The sequence below is a fragment of the Thamnophis elegans genome, chromosome 1 (genome assembly GCF_009769535.1).
Source record: "Thamnophis elegans isolate rThaEle1 chromosome 1, rThaEle1.pri, whole genome shotgun sequence".
NCBI lineage: Eukaryota > Metazoa > Chordata > Lepidosauria > Squamata > Colubridae > Thamnophis > Thamnophis elegans.
The window spans coordinates 159,115,237-159,131,070 of record NC_045541.1 but is presented as its reverse complement, the minus strand read 5'-3'; the positions used below and the strand labels follow the sequence as shown (position 1 = coordinate 159,131,070).

General features: G+C 38.7%; 1 protein-coding gene across 3 annotated transcripts in view; it reads left to right on the top strand.

The window, feature by feature from the left end:
- FERMT2 (fermitin family member 2) overlaps positions 1–15,493 on the top strand; it is an 83,087-nt gene extending 67,594 nt beyond the window's left edge. For all 3 annotated transcript variants that reach the window (XM_032236605.1, XM_032236598.1, XM_032236612.1), the window contains exons 11-15: positions 1,797–1,903; positions 3,594–3,815; positions 12,013–12,137; positions 13,025–13,166; positions 15,000–15,493. In XM_032236605.1, coding sequence (XP_032092496.1) covers positions 1,797–1,903; positions 3,594–3,815; positions 12,013–12,137; positions 13,025–13,166; positions 15,000–15,173 — 770 coding nt within the window. In that variant the 3' untranslated portion in view covers positions 15,174–15,493. The remainder of the gene's footprint in view (positions 1–1,796; positions 1,904–3,593; positions 3,816–12,012; positions 12,138–13,024; positions 13,167–14,999) is intronic.
- The last annotated feature ends 341 nt before the right edge of the window (positions 15,494–15,834 follow it).

Here is a 15,834-nt window from a genome sequence, read left to right as displayed (position 1 = left end):
AATAGGCACTACTGACATTCACTTTTAAAGCCTTCAAGGCAGAAACAGAAAGGCTGCCAGATGACTTCAGACTTTAACTATGAACTGGAGAAATGAAGCACGGAATACCTTTTTCGGAGCTTTTAAACAAAACTGTTGATGACGGAATTTTAAAAGAATTCTGCTGGGAGAGCTGAAATAAAGCTGAAATTGTTTCCAAGAAAATGAGTTATTTTTTAAAAACATTATTGTCCTTTATAAAAGGTTGCATTAAAAATCCTATATCCTTGTTCTGAACATTGTGTCCATTATCCATTAATTTTCTTTTACTATTGACCATGGAGTAGCCCTCAAAAAATGCTGGCCTACACTTGGTGTAATTTCCCGAATTTAGTAGACAAACCCCTCAAATGAAAGAACAACAAAATAATCTTATCTTTCCATGTATAAGTTATCTGTGACAGGGATACTGTTTAGATTTGGCAGATCCTGTTTCCAAGAATAATTTATTATGCTTATGTTAACATATTAAATAGTTAATAATCAGGATTAATGTCTACAGAGATTCTCAATCATCCAGGTCTCAAGCACCCAAAGGTGCTTTTCCAAAAAAAAGTGGGAGATGCAAAAGTAAGAGGCCTCCTCTGCCTAGACAAGCTGGCTGCTTGGAAAATGCAAGCATGGTCCTGTATGCCAAGCTCTGATTTCTCTGTCCATATATAAGCCAACTTTTCCTGAGCAGGAAAAAAATGAATTTCTAGCTTAGTGGTAATGAAGGTGACAATTTAATAACTGGTTCTTGTGAACAGGACTAATCAGCTAGATCAGGGGGGCTGAACCACTGGTCCATGGCCCAGGCAAGGTTGGCAGCCTGTTGGGAACCAGACCATGCAAGAGGCGGGTAAGCATGTGATTATGTAAAGCTCCATTTCCCCATGAAACCATCCCCTCCCCCGCCACTGCCACACCACTGCCAGTTCACAGAGCTGGAAAGGTTGGGGACCACTGAGCTAGATAATACCTTTATACGGGGACTTTGCTTAAATGAAAATATTCCCCAAAGAGTCAAAATCCCATTTAATTCAAATTCTAATTACATTCAAATTTCTTCTGGAAGCACTTTTGATTTCAGTGGAGCACAATCATGTATATAAAGAATTCATGATCAATATAACATTTATGCAACATTTAAGACAGCAGTCAAATGAATACACATCTGATTGAAACACACCCAGTCCTACAGCATGTTTGGTATCAGGAACCTCTTTTGTGGCTCTTCAGTATGTTACAAAGCTAATATTTTCAATCAAGGTGAGATTTTTATGGAATTCCCATGTTATAGTGATATTATAGAAAATCTTCCATACTGTGTTGCTTCAGAGATGAAAAGAACAAATATCTTATGAATTTCTGAGTGATTAGATTTTGGTGGATGTCTCTGCTGATCAAAGAAAAAAAATGATACTATGATGGGTAAATACAGATTTGGATTATAAAAAAATTCAAATTATCAATTTGGGACAATTTATTCATTAAACATTAAAGGTCACTTGTCAAATGGGCAGCTACATACTATAAATTAGATTGAACAAATACACACAAAAATGTATATTCAGGCAATGGAGATTTGATAATGCTGTTTTTTATTAAAACAAATAGCACTAGGTTAGTAGATTTTTTTCCCCTTAGTTAAAATGAAATAATGAGAAGATAACCAAATCTAAAAAGAGAAATAGCCTCAAATCTAACCATATGTGCCTTTTGTCTCATCCTCATATTTATGAAATATATAATATTTACATCTTCTTTTATTATAGGGTGTGAGGTAACTCCTGACGTCAACATATCCGGTCAGAAATTTAACATAAAGCTTCTAATTCCTGTTGCTGAAGGCATGAATGAAATTTGGCTCCGTTGTGATAATGTAAGTTTATATCAAATGCCAACCAAAGTCAATTGGATGTAGCTGATTATACATCAAGAACTGAAATGTGCATCAATTCTTTCCTAGAATCCACAGATATCTGAAACTAGCCTTGTATAGAATATTACGGTTAAAAAGAATATAAGCAGGGCCAGTAATACAATAGTTGCTTTTCTTTATAGCAAACTCACCTTAATTCTTCTTAATCTTGATATGAAGCAATTTGAGGTGAAGTATCATCATCAGTAAGATGATGAAATCCAATTGTTTACTATATCCCTGCCAAGTGATGCAGTGGACATATTGAAGGCTGGAGGCTATGAGAGATTGGATGGAACAGGCTCCGATTGAAGCCCAGATAGATGGACCCACAGTTTTCTGCAGTCTGTTCCAGGCAGTTCAGATTTCAGCTTGAGGTGAGGGTGAGATGGCACTTTCCTGAAGGAAAAGTATGCAGTCTGGATATCCTGGACTTGCCGTATTTGTTTTATCAGCAGGTAAAGGTTCTAGCCAATGTTGTCTGATCTGCCAATTATGACCTTTCCTTGACACTGACTGCAGTCTTTTTTATTTTGCTCTGCTTACCAAGACTAACTGGTACAGCAGAGTGACCTACATTGCAGAAGGCTACACTGTTTGCCACTTTGCTTCCTGGCAAAATTCAAGGTATTGATAATTCCCTACAAAGTCCTTTATGGTTCAGGCCCTTGTTACCTTCAAAGCCATAAGTTCCAAGTAGCATCTACCTGCCTAATACATACAAGCTCAAACAAGTCCTGATCTCCCAGGAGAAAAGGAGACGGCTAGCCTTTTCGGCTATGGTCATCTGTTCAAAATCAGTTTGCCTCCAAAGGAAAGGATACCCCCTGCTATCTTTCCAAAAGGCAATTAAAATACCATTAGTTAAATGAATATTTGTATGTCATTCTTTGATCCCAATGGCCCTGACATACACACACACACACACACACACACACACACACACACACACACACACACAAAATAAAGCAGACTTTAGATCAGCCTCCTCCAGAAGGTCATGTTGGAGAATACATATCCTAGACTCAAAGCATATAGTATTGAAAGGTGACAACCAGCATTGTATGCCATGAAAGATCCTGTGATGTAATACTTCATGTATCCCCATGTTTTCCCCAACAATGGAAAGCAGAAATACAGGACTGGGATTACAGAGCGAAAGGACTGGTGGGGATTGAATGTTTTTATGATCACATGGCACAACATATTGTTTGGGTTTTGTAGCTCCCTAGCAGTTTTCACTTTTTGAAAGAATATTGCGCAAAAAATACAAAATGTTCATATTGAACTGTAATTTGTGCCCATGTAAGGATGGCTATGAACCATGAATTTTATCACTTGATTCTAAGTGCACGTGAACCCCAAATCTGCAGTACTAATCAAAATCAAGATTGAAAAGATGCATAAATTTGGTATTTACATTAACTAGAATCAATATTTAAGTGCAACAGTTTTGAAACATCTGATAATACCTATATAAACAAGTGAATTATTTATCTTATAGTCACTTATATGACACATGTACTCTGTGTCTAAGATTGTTCATCTTCTAATATGTTTGGGACTGGAGTTTTCCAGTATCCTTAGAGACACAATAAATATGCCAAACAGTCCATCCTAACAGATGCTTTGTTTCTCTTTTACGCTGCAGGAAAAACAATATGCACATTGGATGGCAGCATGTCGGCTAGCCTCCAAGGGTAAAACCATGGCAGACAGTTCATATAATCTGGAAGTCCAGAACATTTTGTCTTTTCTGAAAATGCAGCATCTGAACCCAGATCCACAGATAATTACTGAGCAGATCACAACAGACATTAATCCAGAATGTTTGGTTTCTCCAAGATACCTGAAGAAGTATAAGAACAAGCAGGTACACATTTGGAATTACATTTTACTGTACCTTTTATATGAAAAGTGAATGTGCAGGTATACAGCGGCCTTGTGGATGAATGGGGAGAACAAGTCTAAAGCAGATAAAGAAAGGCCTAGGTATTGAAAAGAATTTGCACTCACTTTGAAGGTTCAGATCCTTCACATGTGAATCTTTCTAGTCTCACTATTGTCTGTGGAAATACAAGGTGGCATCAGTAGTCAAGGGTGCCTTTTGGTTTGTATTTCAGCTAGGGACTACAGATCCATCCAGGGGTTATGGACAGCCTAGTTATTATCTCTGACTATTGTAGCACAATCTGGTTCGGATACCTTTGGACATGGCTTGAAATCTTCATTTGTTATGGAACGTGACATCTTACATTTTTTTTCTGAAACACTATACTAATTTGTACTAGCTATACTGGCTATCAGTACATTTTTGAGTTCAATTGAAAGTACTAGTTTTGGTCTTTGAATTTTGCCACAAATTATGTTAAGGATTTGTGCATCATTAGAGCTTTCTGGTCACATTCTGAAGATGTGCTTATTGACTTAATTATTGAGGGTTCCAGAACTGAACCATATCTAAGAGGCTTTCTCCATTTCAGAACACTTCGAAGAGGACTTTAAAAAAAAGTTAGCTCTTCCTTTTGGTAGAAACACAATTGTGGTCTTTGCTTTTGTAACCTTAAAACTTTAATTATGGTTGTTTTTTTAAAAAGGGTGCATTTTTAATTTCTGAAACTACTTTGTGTTGTTTTCATATGGTAAAGTCCTTTGAAAAGAGCATGGCCTTAATAAACAGCTAGTAAATATATTAAAAGAATGAAATGAATGCTATCAAAATGACATCTTGCTTCAGAGTTTTGAGCTATGAACTCACATTACAACCATTATACAATGATTATTGATTATTTCCTTGCTGTTTTAGAGTTTTTATAATCCTATTGGGATAAGAATCCTTTATGGGTTACTGTGAATTCAGACACTATTTACATTGATTTTCCTACTGTGGTGTGAATAGGATCAAGTCAGAGGTGGGACCCTGGTTGCACTTTCAGTCTGGTATTTTGTTAATTTTTAATTACCTTCTGGTCATGGACCCATTGCTTACTTTTGTTCTGACCTAGGCTTCCTGAGAAAGTATAAATAACAGTCCCCAAACCCCTCTTTTTATATAAATGGCTGTGAATTATGTTCATTCACAGCCCATAATGATTCACAAACAGTCTGTAAAGAGTTCCACAGATGTCTGCCAGTCTTCCAGGGCAATGCTGATAAGCACCCACTTTTATCTCCCTTGAAACACTGCCAGAGACCTAATTACCAATTACTTTTGCAAGGCCAAATGGAGCACAGAGTGAACCGGGGCTTCAGAGTTTGAACTGACCAGAATGAACAAAGTTGCTTCCTGCAAAGGCTCACGTCCATTTGCTCCTCTTTTATATCTTCTGGGAGAGGCCAATCATCTCCAAGCCTTACTCCCGAGTCACCTCTTTTGTCTTAATTGTTCTTGCCTTCTGGCAGCTTTGTCCATGCGCACACTGGGAACAGGCTCACACTGTTCTTCTGCCTCGCTGATGTCAGACTCTGGAGGCAGCACATCCACTCCCAGATGGCCTTGGCCCCCTCTCTGCCTCCGATGCACAGCCCTCATCTGAGCCTTCCCCAGACTTTTAAGTTTTAATTAACACCATATATTTAGAAAAAAATTGCTTTGCTGTTTAATACATTTCCTAGTAACTCATAGACATATATTAAAATCAAGCTAAATGATTTGGCTGAATTTTCAATCTTAAAAGAAACACAGAATGGGTTAGAAGAGTGTTTCTAAAGCTCAGCAACTTTAAGATATATGAACTTCAATTCCCAGAATTCCCAGATGGCGTTCTTTAAGTGCATACATCTTAAAAGTTGCTGAGTCTGAGAAACACCGGGCTACAAAATATCTTGGAGATAATCTGTTCCAATCCCTTACGAGCAGATGAATCCACAGCATCTCTGATAGGCCACCATCCAGCCTCTACTTAAAGTCCACCTCCCCCCCAACAAAGGAGAACCCATCACCTCCTTATATAGTCTGTCCATTGTCAAATGCTTCTTACTATTAGGAAATACTTCCTGATGTTCAACCAAAATCTACCTGCTTTTTCATTTAAACCCATTATTTTTTCATCTGGTCTGAAAAAATTCAGAATAATTCTGCTCTGATCCTCCCAACAGCCCTTCTTTTTTGCTTTAAGCTGATTCACAAAACAATTCCATATACTGTACAAGATAGTCCTTCGGGGTTCTTTAACATGAAGGACAAAACTGTCATGCGCCACGTGACTTTCCTGCTCTGAAATATTCATATATGTTTCAGGTATGAGAATTATACTTTACCGAATTGGTAAAAATCAATGTTTGGGAAGGAGGGGAATCAAACTACTCAATGAAAAATCAGCGATAAAAGGGAATATACTAGACCACAGTTTTTTCCTCTCTCTTCCAAATACAAATTTGTTGACAAAGTCTTAAGGAATCCTTCTTCTCCAGCTTGTTTCCTACTCATGGAATAGCTCATTGTAAGAAGATTTGCTTGTATCACAATTCAGTAGCAGAGTGTCCAGTCCGTTACTTTATTTGGTTTTCACATTTTTGAATTGCCCATTTGCTTCGGAGAGGGACATTAAGCACCGTTAATTGCCAAAAATCATGTGAGTCTCATCCTGATATTATTCAAGTATCTTCAGCTATAAGATTTGACAATTTTGTAAGAGATTTGTGGAACGGGCAGGACCTCTGCGCTTTCAGGCAACCTGAAAAGATTGTGTCAAATGTGAACTTTGATCTTGGATCAAATATTTGAAGAATAAAATGAATAGTTCTCCCTGGGATTATTTTTCCCTCAGACTTCTTTATGATCTAATTCACTAACTTGCTGACTGAAGTTATTTTAAGAACAATTCTATGTTTTATTTATGACATGAAATTCTCATATCAATATGTGATACAGTACTTGAATTTTAAAAAAAGAAATGGAACCATCTGGCCAAAAGTAAAAATGTAATTAAATGTTATACCAATAGATTTAGGCGTTAAAACAAAAACCTAGTGGAATAAGTGGACTGGGTTTAATTCAGCTCAGTTCGTAATAATCTCTTGAAAATAATCATGTTGTTGTCTTGAATACAATATAGCTAACAATATTGTCTTGAATACAATATTGCTAACAATATTGTCTTGAATACAATAAATTTCATTTCTTACCAAATGGTTTTACTGATTTTTATAGGTCCCTGCAAGGACCAATCCGAAGTGAGTGAGTGTGTGTGTGTGTGTGTGTGTATGCACATGCGTGGATATTTAATATGAAGTGTTTATTTACCTTCTTTAAGAAAACCTAGGGGATTGTACCAAGGCACTATTATTCCCGCAGATGCATGTGGCATGGGGAGGCAGTGTGATGGTATGAAGGAAATCTGCTTTTGTGGAATTTGTAGAATGCAGGGAACGTTCAGAAGCAAGAGACGATGTTGCTGCTTCCTGACTAGCAGTCCACTGATGTAAAAATATATGGAATAATAAAAGATGAGCCTTTTCAAATGTGCTCTGGCCTATTCTGAGCCAAGAAACTTCTCTACTGTTTCTACTATAATTTGAATGCAGGCAATCTTCAATCCATGACACACAATGGACCCCAAAATTTTTGTTGCTAAGTGAGTTTTGCCCCATTGAGTGACCTTTCTTGCCACAGCTGTTAAGTGAATCACTGCAGTTTTTAAAGTGAATTAACTGTATTTTTCGGCTTATAAGATGCACCGGAGTATAAGACGCACCAAGATTTTGAAGAGGTAATTTTTAAAAAAAAGGGTTTTTGCCCTCTCTGGCCCCCAGGAGCAGTCTGCAGGCTTCCCAAACCCTCTGCATGCTTCATTTTTTGTGAAAAATGGGGCATGCAGAGAATTTGAGATGCCTGTAAAGTGCTTCAGGGGAGGGGGAGGATGAGCAAAAAATTGGCCTATTTTTTTGGAAAAAACAAACAAACCAGGGCATGCATTGGCTTTGGCAGGCTTATAGAGTGCTCCTGGGGACTGGGGTAGGGGCAAAAACGAGCAAAAAGCCTATTTTTTGCTTGATTTTGTCCTCCCCAGCCCCCAGAAGCACTTTGCAGACCTTCCAACCCCTCTGCAAGTCCATTTTTGCAAAAAAACGGGATGCATGGGAGTGGGTTTTCAGGAGGCCAAAAATGCTGTATTCAGTGTATAAGACACACCCAGATTTTCACCCTCTTTTTTGGGGAAAAAGGTGTGTCTTCTACTCTGAAAAATACATGATCATTAAGGAACTCTGGTTTCCCCCATTGATTTTGCTTGTCACAAGCCGGCTGGGAAATTTCTATATCTCTATAGAAAATCTCTATAGCCCAATAAAACTTCCAGTGCCTCTTCCTGCAACCGACCCACATGGCTAGTCTCTGGAAATGCTTAGAGGTTGTACTTTGTGGAATATTTTTTTGTCTGAATTCTAGTTCATCCAGGAATGTGTGTTATATTAATCAGGAAATAACCGATAATTCAACTGAAATGTATTTTCTTTTGATTAGAGGGCGGGCGATACTTCCTTATTGTTGAACTATGAAGTTAACCAGGGTAATCACTAAGGGACTGTCACTTTTCATGGAGAGAGACCCAAATTGCTTTCAGATATTCTAGGGCAGCTTCCCCAACTTCATGGCCTCTCGATTTCTTACCATCAAGAACCATTTTAGTCATGCTGGATGGAAATGATGAGAAATGCAGTCCAAATTGTCTGGAGCACCATTTCTCAAGCTTAGGCTCTTGAACATTGGGTGGACTTCAACTCCCAGAATTCCCTATTCCCATCCATCTTCAAGTAGCCAAGGTTGAGAAACGCTGGTTTGGAGGAACTGAGTTAGGGAAGCATACCTGGAATTAGCATCTTGCTATGCTTCTTTTTGCTTCCCCCTCCCCCACATGTTTTTCCATTTTCATATTCATTTCTTGCTACTTTTTCTCCCCATGAAAGATTTTTTTAAAAAAATAATTGGTTTCACTGTTGATAATTTGCACATTTTCCTTCCTTTGCTTTAATGCCATTTTTCTGATTGCTTTTTTTTTCTCTGCTTTCTTTTCTTTTCTTTTCTTCGCATTTGTCCTCTGCAGCCAGGCTATATAAGAGATTTGGTAAGTGACAGTAAACCTAAAATAAACAAGCATGAAGACTTTGCTGTTTTATTAATATAACCTTGTAGAGATGCATATCAAGAGACAAAGTATATATTGAGCAATAAGTATTTTGGAGTAACTTTGGTCCATAATGTTGTAAATAAGATTTAATGGAATTATCTGGTTTTTTTCAACAATGTCTACTAATCTTTTCTTCTGGGACAGAAGTGTGCTGTGTTTTTTAATGTGATGCACCTTTTGTTTTGTTGCCTTCTTGTCTCAATTTCTTTCTGCTCCCTGGCACAAATTTCTTCACATATTGCATTATGATAGAATAATAATGCAATAATATTATAGATAATATAATATATTATACTATATTATAATTATATTAGATAATTAGATAATAATATTATATTATAGAAATCCTAGCGCAAGATGTGATAAGGGACATGAAATTATTAAATATATATAAGTGCTATCTGCCAAACAAATTCTGCTCAATTCAGAGGTAGCAAAATTCTAAATAACTGGTGGAGAACAGGTTTGTGGCTGTCATATCTTTCTTATGTGAATCGTTTACACTAATCTGATTAGTTGCTGCTAAGAACAGGATGCTCAACTAGATAGAATTTAGACTGATAGAAAGGAGTCACTTATTTTTATATTCTAGCTGAGCAGTTCAGTGAAAAACGGACAGTTCTGCTGCAACTAAAAGGAGCTAACTATAATTTGCAGCCATTTTTATTTCTCCAGTACATTGCTTATATACCATATTTTTCGTAGTATAAAATGTACTTCCCCCCCCAAAAGAGGGTGAAAATTTGGGTGTGTCTTATACATTAAATTTAGTCCCACCCACCCAACGGCCCCCACCCTTTGGCCTCTGCCTCCCAGCAGTATGCCTCCTTGCAGCAAACAGCGAACAGCCTGTTTCAGCTTCAGCACAGCCTGATTAGCACAAGCAGCTGATTGTTGGTTGGATCGGCCTCCCAACCATCAGCTGTTTCAGGTTGCAGGGATTGCCATTGCCTATTGCAGCCTCCATCCGCCCCATTTTTGGCCTCTGCCCACCCTGTTTTCAATCTCCTTGCATCCCATTTTCTGTCCATTCTGATCCCCGCCATCTGGAACGGGCGGAAAAAGGGGCACATGGAGGCCGAAAACGGGGCATGCAAAAGCTGAAAATGGAACGTGTGGAGGCAGCAATAGGTTATGGCAATCCTTGCAGCATGAAACAGCTGATCATCGGGCCTCTCGACAATCAGCTGCTTGTGCTAATTAGGCTGTGCTAAATCTGAAAAGGGCTGTTTGCTGTTTGCTACAAGGAGACGAATTGCTGGGAGGCAGAGACAGATTCCCCCCCCCCCAATTGTTTTCCTCCCCAAAAGCTAGGTGCCTCATACTTCGGAGTGTCTTATACTCCTAAAAATACGGTATCTCCTGTGGTTTCTTCTGTGCTTTTACCATTTTTAATCTACATTAATTTTTAAAATCTTAGCCCAGGGGATGGAATCAATGAGAAATAAACAAACAATCCATTTATAGTCTAAAAAAAATTAAAAAATGATAAAAATCATCACAGAGGAAAAGAAAAATTGACATTTTGAGATTAGGAATCAAACACGTGCCGTCTTCATAGATTATCATGTGGTAAATACATGTCCATCAATATCTTGCTTTATGGCAACCAGAGATGCAGATGGCAGGAGAAAGTTAGAATAGGAAGAGCTGTAATTAGAGAAGATGAAGCCAACCTTTTCCTACTTGGATCCAAGAAGGCAGGAGACAGACAATGAGCAAACTTCAGATTTCTCAGGGCAGAAAGCCAGTTTTGAGCAAAGAATCCACACCCAACTCCTGTAATAATTATTGCTAGAAAGGAAGATTCTTTGCCAGGTTATACTTTACTTGTTAGAAAGTGTTTGCTCTTTTTTTGTGAGTAAAAACTTGTTCAGTGCATTATTAATACCCTTTTGAATGGATGAAGAGTAGAATGAGGATGAAAATGGGATTTTTTTCCCTTCCTGTGCATACCCAGTGACTCATTTATCCATCTATCAGAACAGACATTTTCTTCAAATGAATTTGTTTGGGAGCTGGAATTTACATAGTTGGCTTTTTATGGATTAGGGCAGAAATGATAAAAAGGAATGGGCAGGAGGAAGAATCAAAGACTGTGCTGGCATATGCAGCATTTTCGATGAACTTATGATCATGAGTTGCCCAACGTCTAATTTTCTTGGTTTGTATGATTAACCACATCCTAGATTACAATATCTTTGGCTATTTGTGATTCAGAGTATGATGCAAACACAGTTATAGGGAAAAAGAAAGGGAACAGCATACTGGGTACATTTGCCCAATGTTCCTGTTTGAATCCAGAAACACACATGTGCATGCGCACAGTTATTTCTTCTGGATTCAAGTGAGGAGAAAATAATTTGTTTTCCTGATATTTTAAATAACATTCAGGAAGCCAAATTCTTGCCACATTTGCTATAAAAAGATGTGTTGTTGTGCTTGCTGTAGGGAATACATTATCTTTTAAACTACCATACCATTTTTGTAGTTCTAATTCTGCAAATAGCTGATCTTTGTAGTTTGCTCTAGTATCTTTTGTACATTAAGGCCAATTCTCCATTAGAAGGAAGAGAAGCTGAACTTGCATAATCCCAGATAGTTCTCCATCCCATGAAACCTCTTCCTCCCATTTCATATGATATATCGTTGTTACAGCTGTTCCCCTGAAAATCCCAGTTTTAAGAAATGTGCATATAGAAGAAAATGTTCTACAGTTAGTCTTAAACTGACAGTTAACTGAATATAGAAAAGGTGTTTCACAGGTTAAAGTTAGTGGAGTAGGGGGACTGAATAGTATTGAATCACCTCTTTTTTCTCCTTCATTTTTTGGTCTCTCTCTTGGTACTGCTCTCCCTTCATTCTGCCTCCCTTCCCATCCTTTATAAATTGTGCCTGGAATTCAGATCAGTTGCCTCAAATATTTTTGTGTCACCCTTACAGATCACTGCCCGGATCTTAGAGGCCCATCAGAATGTTGCTCAGATGAGCCTCATTGAAGCCAAAATGAGGTTTATTCAAGCTTGGCAGTCCTTACCAGAGTTCGGCATTACACACTTTATTGCAAGGTCTGTGACTCCATAAATGTCCAGTCAAAAATTCCATGTGTCAATGTTTGTGTGTGGGCAGTTACTAAAGGCTGAGATTTCTTGGGTCATGACAGCTAACCCAAATATTGAATTGGGTGTGCAGCAGAGGTGGTATTCTGCTGGTTTGCCCTGGTTTGGGTGAACTGGTAGCGGCGGCAGGCTCCACCCCCCCGCCCAGACGTCATCACAAACACACAGCGCGAAGCAGACAAACGCTCCCAGTTCTGAACCAATAGCAAAGATAAGAGGAAACCATTACTGGTGCACCGGTATTGAATTTTGCATAGCAAGTAAAGGGCGCTTTACTACTCCAATTTGAATGAAGGGGGAAATGTTACTTTTGATCTTCTTAAAAAAACTAAAAATAACTCATAAATGGTTTATTATAAGAATGACTAAAATAAAAAGTAATATAGTACATGATCTGAGTCATCTTATAGAGAGCCAATTTTCAAATGCAAAGATGGTTTTCTGAGACAGCTGGTATATCTAAATTCAAAAGTTTAAAAATTCCCCAAGTGTCTAACCAGACAGGAGTTTACTTGTTACGTCTTGGCCTGACAGAGAATATTTTAAAAAACAAAAATCTTGGTTTGACATATAATAAAGCAAGGATTCCTTAATATCTCTGTATGAGGCTGACTGATAAGTCATGTTATCATTAATGCAGAAGCAAGGTAGAACTAGTTGCGCAGAAGCCGAAAGCTTGCCTAAGACTTATTCCTGTTACAGTCACTCAAGGCCATTTGAATGCACACACAGGGAAACAGTGTCTCAGAAGGCCAATTGTTCTTGAATGCCTTATCATTGGGGGACTTGAGTAAAACATTGCTGAAGATGTTCCTTGTAACATGCAAAAAATGCAGGTTCCAAGGTGGGAAGAAGGAAGAACTTATTGGAATTGCCTACAACCGGCTGATACGGATGGATGCCAGCACCAGTGATGCCATCAAGACATGGCGGTTCAGCAATATGAAACAGTGGAATGTGAACTGGGAAATCAAAATGGTAAGCAAGGACTTTCCCACAAAGTTTTCTGGTCCTGCTGAAATCTGAGATATTTCAGTTCACTGACATTTTTGATGTATGTTGTTTAAGGTATGAGTATTTCTGCCTTCAGGCTTTGGTAGCGTCTTTACTTTTATTTCTTGGGTATTGTTCTTTTTTTAATCTTCCTTCCTTCCTTTCCTTTCCTTTCCTTTCTTTCTTTATTTCTTTCCTTCCTTTCTTTTTTCTTTCTTTTTTTTAAAAAAAGCCAAAACAAGCTCTTATCTATTAGTAGCCCCTCCTAATTGTGAAGCTGACTATGGGTCTTTGTTTTGTTATGAAGAAAGAAATGGGAAGAAGAGCATAACATCCCGATCTTTCTCAACTCACAAAAAGCAGTGTTGTTCTCAGTAAAGAAAGACCTTCTTGTATCACACTCTTAGATAACATTTTGGAAATCCAGAACTTGGTAGATAAAAGAATTCATGTGACCCATAGAAACAGCACTTACTAACTGATGATTTGACCATTTAATCAGTTCGTGTCTTGTTGAAGGATGTGGTGTTCCTTTGATAAGAAATCTGACTAATGAAATAGAAAGCTGCTCAAAATCCTTCTAGCTTGGTAATCATAAGAAAAGATATAGTCAGAGGAATTGCCTCTCAGAGAAATCAGTCTGATCCAGTGGTGGGTTCCGGATCCTGTTCAAATCGGAATGGTTGGAACGGGCCCAGCGGCGTCCACATGGACGCACACAGCACACACATGCATCTTAGCGCCTCTGCAACACTCCAGCTGCTCAGACCAGTAAGGAGCTCAGGTGGGCCCTCCGGAGCACCGTACCGGTATCCGGTGCTCCGGGCAGGCTCCAGTACGCCTGTATCGGGGCATACCGCCTGTAACCCACCACTGGTCTGATCCTATAATTTACAGTAACCTGTGGAATCCAGAAGGCTACCTTCAGCTATAACAGGGGGGTCAAACTCGATTTCATTAAGGGCCGCATCAGGGTTGTTGGATGCAGGGATCGAAGAAGGTGTGGCCAGGGTGGGCATGGCAAGCTTGACATCACTCGTGTTGGGGGCGCCTGTGGCGGCCCAAGCACTCTGCTAGAGAAAACAGGCTCCCAAGTCCCATTTTCGACTGTGACTGCCTCCTGCAACCCTCTGCCAGCAAAAATGCACATGGCTCTTCCAAGCTTCATTTTCGCTAGCAGACACATCACAGGCTTTTTCCAGGGTGGCCCTGTGGGCCAGATCTAAGCACCCCATGGGCCGGATCCAGCCCCTGGGCTATAATAACATAATGGTATTTAGCATTTCAAGTGTTGAACATACCGTTTAACATTAATAACATTATTAATCTTGTAAACAGCAGCCTGAAAGAACTGACTTAAAAATCAGCTTCAAAGCAAGGATTTCCTTTTTGATTGCTAGGTTACACTGACTGCAGTTTTCCCTGCGATTAAATCTCTCTGGTCATCAAAAAACAATAAAGTTCCTTTTTTGGCTTTACATCTCAATTTCCTGTGGACATGAACCTTCTTCTTAGGCAGAATTCACACCACAATTTGCCAAGCCATTCAAACTGGGTAGGCTTTGTTAGTACCAACTTTCATTCGTCGTTCAGTGCCATGATCTGATCTATATATGATTAACTATAATTTTGCAGTTCGAATATCTTTGCAAACATTGATGGTTTCACACACCAACCCTCCTGTTTCTTCAGGTTGGACAAGGACAGAAGCTGCTCCGGGTTTATATTTATTGCAGTATATTTATTCTTATCTCCATGTGAGCTTAGTGAAAGTATTGAAGCTTTATAAATCATTGGCTGGATTTCTTGCACCTCTAGGTGACTGTAGAATTTGCAGATGAAGTCCGATTATCTTTCATCTGCACGGAAGTGGATTGCAAAGTGGTGCATGAGTTCATTGGTGGCTACATTTTCCTGTCGACACGTGCAAAAGATCAGAACGAAAGCTTAGATGAAGAGATGTTCTACAAGCTCACCAGCGGCTGGGTGTGAGTTGGATGAGACTGCCTGTTCTACTGACATAAACTAAATGGTGATATTAATATTTAACTCAAAAGCTGTTCTTGGAAATATGCTGCTTAATCAAATTAAGCTTGAAGTGTATCTTTTCTTGTTTTTAATATGGAAACTTGCATTAGCAGATACATTTTTACCTGCGCTAAACAGCGCTTCCGTTAATCTGCTACGCAAAACCAAAACACAGCTCATGCCATGCCTAAGTTTGTGCCTCTTTTCCCCTCTCTCAGCAAAATGAGGGGCTGATCAGGTTAATTTCTGACAAATGTAAGCTAACCAAATCATTTTTAAAACAAAATTAAAACTCTAAAGCCATTTAACTATTTAGATACCCAGGGCCTAATCTATATGAAGTGTATTTATCATGTTTAATGCATGTTTTATGAGGTTTTATATATATTGTAATTATGTGTTCTTCCTTCCTATGTTTAAGGTAAAATTTTTGGAGTGCAATCCAGGAAGGTTCTTTCTTTCTTTCTTTCTTTTTTCTTTCTTTCTCTTTCTTTCTTTTCTTTCTTTTCTTTCTTTTTCTTTTTCTGTCTTTCTTTCCTTCCTTCCTTCTCTCTTTCCTCTCTCCCTCCCCCCACTCTCTCTCTCCCTCCCTCCCCCCTCCCTCTTCCCTTCTCCCCCATATATT